Raw genomic sequence first — 5,452 nt, 5'->3', positions numbered from 1 at the left:
CATAGATGTTGATATAAATGTAGCCTTTGGAGGTTCCCCATTCGCCATATATCCCAAAAAAAGATGAATATGCCATATTTAAACTTGTTTCTTCCCACGACAAAATGACAGTAGCTAGTAGACAAGCAGAAATAGCAGGTAGAGAGGGGTCATAAACATTTGCAAAGATTTAGCACCAAAAGGGGAAGGCTCAGCTCACCCTAGAATAAGTTCTCTCACGACTGGGACCTTCTTCGGCTCCGGCTACCACCCACATTTTTTACCTGGCTCAAATCCGTCGGATACAGGTCCCTGTGACCAGAGGTACTGCTCCGATGCCCCTGAGATGGAGAGCGAGGGGACAAATTTGAGGGGCTTCCTCTTGAGACCTCTGATTCCAGTAGATTGGCTTCTTCCGCGAGCAGATTTAACTGTTTCAAGAAAAGCCGCACATAAAGCAAGGTCGACAAAAGTTGCAGCAGAAAATGAAACTTCAGCTCAATTTGATCGAGTGTCAGCTGAAGGGGGAAGGGATTGATTTCAGAATGGGACGATGATGAATTTAGGCAAGACGAGACAACAACAGCTCAAAATCACACAAACAGTCATGACTTACCAACACAAGGGTGAAACATAAACTACAAAATTAACTCCACACCTTTAAGGGCATTTAGGGCAATGCATGACTTACCTGAATTTCATTTTCTCTCAAGCGATCTTGAAGAACAGTCATGGCAGGACTCAAGCTGGAAAGAGCAACATACAAATTGTCAGAATGTTGAGCCAAAGTAGCAAAGTGGAAAAGGTTTGATGATTCTTACCAGTACTCAATCATTTTGCAAATGGAAGACTTGTATGTGGCTGTGTGATGAATGAAAGAGAGGGGGTGAACTTTGCCGTCCCTGCAGATGCATCAAATAGCGGTGGTTAATGATGACAAAATAAAATGTCAAAGAAGAAAATGGGAGTTATGCAAGTCACGTAATGTCACCTCGTGTTTTGTGCCATTGCTTGATTATATGCAGTCTTCTCTTCTTCATACAGTACCCGTTGGAGATATGTAAAGGATGACAAAGGAGAATCAATACTCAGAAGGGATGATGTAGGGAGAACATGAAGAGGAATTTCCTTTCTGATATATTCTGCACCACTGCCACGAAACAAAGTATGTTTTAAGATTCGGGACAAAATAGATGTGCAGAAACAAAGGCAGCGCATGGAGATGAAAGTAAAATGTGAGAAAAAATATTTTAGGCAGTAAGAGAATTAACATTGAGACCATAGAATAAAGATGACTAGACAAAATTGACAGGCATAGGAAAAGTTTAATGCTTAAGGAATATTCAGTGATATCGTTGAAGCCCCAACTCAAGCAATAAAAGGTAAAAGTTTCCAATTTTTATTCTATCTATTCTTAAAATGCCAAAATATAATTTTACCATAGATAGAGTTCATTCTTCTTAATGCAATAGTCAAACAAGAACCGATATAAAATTATCAGTTGACAATGAGTTCAGTAAATGGAATATTAAAGTGATAAGAGTATATACTCACATTACCTCATCTCCAAAGTTGACAAATGCATCGCTTCTTGCATACCTTCAGTCATATCCATGGGATCCAAACCATTAATCGCATCATTCAAACTGTTAGCATGACTATTGTTTCCTGTATTAGCAGTAGCATTAGCCAAAAAACCTCCCAAACGTGGTGATTTCCCCGAGCCCTAGCAAGACAAATTCAGTTACTATATATGAGCAATCAAGTAATCATTCAAATACACGGGTGGAAAAGAATGCATTTCACTCTACACTATTTTCAGTAGCCCAGTATATTTGACTCTAAGAGTCTAAGGAAACTACGAAAAACTCATATCGAAAAGTTAACGATCAGCTACATGGAATTATTATTAACCAAGCCATCATAGACTTGAGAGACAGAAAATGCACAGAAATCAAGTCTTTGTTGATTCAGGCATACCTTCGAAACCCTACCAGCTGCCTCCGAATCTCCAGTGTCTTGTTCCATAGTTTCTCCTTTGGAAGAGCCAAACACAGCAATTGCATTGTCTGAAGAACTCATGGAAGACTCTAAATCTATAACAGAACTTTTTTGAACGGGAGTGAGAGAAAGAGGTTGCATCATGTGACCCTGCTTCCCATCCATAGACTGAAATGCAATGACTTGAATCCTTCCGACCTGTAATGATCTATATTAGCCAAAAAGAAAAACTGATTACATCGCAAATAATCGTATTAACACTAGCCTTTTGAGCATCTTCACTGAAACAGGAAAAAATCAAACCAATAAACCCAGGATCCAATAGCTGATACATTGCTTGAGTCCGCACATCTGCAGAAATCCCAGAAAAACGGTATCATTACCATAGAGGACGAGGAAAAGAGTAAGCGGAAAAGAAGAACTAAGGTTATTCCACTTTTGTAAAGGACTGTTATTCTACACCTTGATATTACAAAAGTTCCTCTCTTGAAAAGAGCCTCCAGCCAAAAGATTAATGCATCAGAAACACTGAAGATTATATTTGGAATATATACCAATTGTACAAATCATTTTAGATTTCATAACCTCTACACAGTATTGATAGGAAAACTATCCCAGAGTATGGACTTAGCTAGCTCTGAGTAAGGCATACACGTCAATCTAGTACCAGATAAAGTTTTGAATTTGCTGGAGAACAGAGCTCCAGAATCCATGGGTTCTATAAATGGACATAATAATAGGTAACGATACAAATTCAGAAGAACTAAAACCAAGCCAGTCAAGAAATAAGAAATGGGTGTAAAAATGGGTCCTAGCAAGATTGCTAATGATTTCTACTTTCCTTTTTTAACAAAGCAATGTAACATAAGGTAGTAAAGAAAAACTGTGAACACAGCCAAATCATCTCCCCAAAAACATATTGAGTCAGTTAAAAACTCACCAACATGAGATGGTAGGACTGTGATATGAGGATGCGAGTGATACCAGCCAATCACTCTAGTTGTAGTTCCCGTTGCCATTGTCATTCTGTGTTATAAGGTTAATTGGACAAAATCATCAAGAAACAACAGAATAAAACACAAAAGCCAAACAAATGGCATATAATAACCGAATTCTCCAACAAGTGCTCTGCATAAATGCAGCGACAAAGGGTACTAAGAAAATTAATGCAGCTGCATTAAAGATTTTTTTCATTCGAAATTCATGTCCGTTTTATTAATAGTTAAACCAATAAAACTAGTTTAGCAGTGTGTAAAGTATTTTCAAAGTTCAATCAGCAAGAAATTGGGGTAGTTCAGAATAAAAACTAAAAAGCACACAAAAATTCTACCAAATAACTCACTTTTATATCTGTTCTCTTTGTAAAAAAACATAGATTGATATGAAGCTACTATGGTACATCTAAAGTTATTCTTATCAATTTCCTCGTTTTGCCCTTTTTATTTCACCTTGCAGTCAATTTTCAACAAGATCCACAGAAGTATAATTAAGATAAAGATGTAGTAAAAGGATATCTCAGCATGAACTGATGCAGCAGTCAGCTGCTCTGGGTTAGTCTCAACTCTATCCTTTTGTCGATCAGAACGTGGTTGTGGAAGTGCTTCCCAGATCAATGCAGTTACACCATTCTTTGTGCTCTAAAACAAAAAGAACAAAAACATTATCAGCAGAAGAAGTAAATTCTTCAAAAAGTGGCTAAAGATTTCACTAGAAGTGCATTGATTCAGTATACCGCCAACATTTAAAGTTAGGGTAATTGGCTATAAGTAATGGCTTGAGCTACATGCCTCTACGGTATCACACACTTACTATTTTTTTTTAATCCGATTGTTACAGAAAGCTGCTCTCTTCAAATCACCTATTCCGTCATTACTACAACTAATAGATAATAGATGGCCGTTATATTTACAAAAGTAGAAGAACAAAAGAAACGGGCATCATCGTAGACGACTTTCTATTTTAATAAAATCCAACTTGACTATAGTAAAATCTAACAATGTTCGCTTCAGAACTTTAATATCTCAATCCTTCAGTTCAGGTTTACAAATGTCTGTGCATTTAATGGTCCTTCCGTCCTTGGAATAACCCAATTGTGGAAGCTTTAAAATTTCAGGCACAAGTTCCTTTGCAGATGGAGCTCAAAACAATTTGAAAACTCCATTGCTGAAAAGTCCCAAAATCATAGGACAAAAATAATATATGGTCTTGCAAGTGAAATACTTCATAAGTTCCCGGTTTATCATTACCATAATCCAGAACCTCTCACAATAATCCAAGCACTGTCAAATACTCAAATTAGACAATTCCAGCAACTCCTCCTAACACCCTTTTTATTTCTGTCTGGTTGTCAATTCCTCCAAACCAGTAAGTGTATCATCCTAACTTGAATTGTGAAAATAACAAATACTCCTATAAACACTTAAACACAAAATTTAACCAAACGGGATTCACAAGATCCTAGTTCTAGCTAAACCAAACCCAAACTTCAGGTAAGATTTCGCATTTACCTAGCTCAATCCTAATTTGACCAGTTGAGCAACTAAACGCTAACTCTTTTTCTTCTTAAGTTGTGGGGACAGGGATAGAAACACATGCTTTGCAATCAGTAAGTCAACAAGGCATAATTTACTAAACCATTGGGTAGAAACATCAAAATAATCAGTGAAACCACAATGTGCACTTGAAATAGGACCAAACCATAAAATTTAGTAATTTACAAAGCTAAATCATAAAATGGAGAACAATAACAAGAATGTCCTCAAAATTTCTCAAGGAAGCTCTGTAAGCAAATGTGCAAGTTTACAACCCGTTAGGTATAAACTCCTAAAAAGCTACAAACGCATCATTCTTCACAAAACCAAATTGGAACAACAAAGTTCAAGAAAGCTGAACCCCATAAAAATTGCTATTATAAGGAAAGCAAGGAATTTAGTGAACCTGAATATCACCAAGAAGAAGGCCCATGATCTCCTCAGTCTCAGTGGACAATGCATGGGTCAGACACGTCAACCACACATCCTCCGACATCTTCACGCTCGTTAGAGACATCTCTTTCTCTCTGGCTCGCCCTCTCTTCTCTCTCTCTCTGTATTAAATGTATATCGATCAGAATTTTCTCAAATTCTGCGTTCCCCAACGTATATCTCTCTGAGGATAATTAAAATTTAGTTTATTTTCTTCTGAAATACTTCAATTTGTAGCTCGTATTAATGCTAGATCGATGGGGTTTGGTCTGTTGGGGTTTGGGGAACTGAATTAATTTTGCGGGTTCTTGTAGAGTGCGCCGTGTGGTGGGTCGTACCTTTGATTCGCTGCACCCGCGATTCCTGGCGTAGATTTAAATTTAGTAAAAGAGCTTTTTACAATTTTTAATATAATTATATAAAATGGTACCAGATCTTTTGCTTTCGCATAAAAATGATACCTGATCTTTATTTTATATCATTTTTTTACTTCATGACAAAAATAACCC

At 37.1% G+C, this 5,452-nt stretch overlaps 1 protein-coding gene across 1 annotated transcript; it reads right to left on the bottom strand.

The window, feature by feature from the left end:
• Positions 1–8: 8 nt before the first annotated feature.
• On the bottom strand, positions 9–5,205 carry LOC121791771 (lys-63-specific deubiquitinase BRCC36-like). The gene is made up of 10 exons (XM_042189613.1): positions 4,918–5,205; positions 3,495–3,617; positions 2,921–3,008; positions 2,246–2,331; positions 1,960–2,178; positions 1,539–1,705; positions 971–1,129; positions 801–881; positions 671–725; positions 9–410 (listed from the first exon to the last, which is right to left on the bottom strand). Exons 1-10 carry the CDS (start codon positions 5,026–5,028, stop codon positions 216–218), a joined length of 1,284 nt encoding a protein of 427 aa, XP_042045547.1. The 5' UTR covers positions 5,029–5,205; the 3' UTR covers positions 9–215.
• Between the last annotated feature and the right edge of the window lie 247 nt (positions 5,206–5,452).

The sequence above is a fragment of the Salvia splendens genome, unplaced genomic scaffold, assembly GCF_004379255.2.
Source record: "Salvia splendens isolate huo1 unplaced genomic scaffold, SspV2 ctg906, whole genome shotgun sequence".
Taxonomy (NCBI): domain Eukaryota; kingdom Viridiplantae; phylum Streptophyta; class Magnoliopsida; order Lamiales; family Lamiaceae; genus Salvia; species Salvia splendens.
The sequence above is the reverse complement of the archived record's forward strand: the minus strand, read 5'-3'. Positions and strand labels throughout refer to the sequence as shown.

Excerpts from the sequence above, each read along its gene's own strand:
- LOC121791771 (XM_042189613.1), bottom strand. The coding sequence starts at position 5,028 with ATGTCTCTAACGAGCGTGAAGATGTCGGAGGATGTGTGGTTGACGTGT. Across the intron at positions 3,618-4,917 it reads TTCTTCTTGGTGATATTCAG|AGCACAAAGAATGGTGTAAC; the intron begins GTTCACTAAATT and ends TTTTTGTTTTAG. Across the intron at positions 2,332-2,920 it reads AGTCCTACCATCTCATGTTG|ATGTGCGGACTCAAGCAATG; the intron begins GTGAGTTTTTAA and ends GGATTTCTGCAG.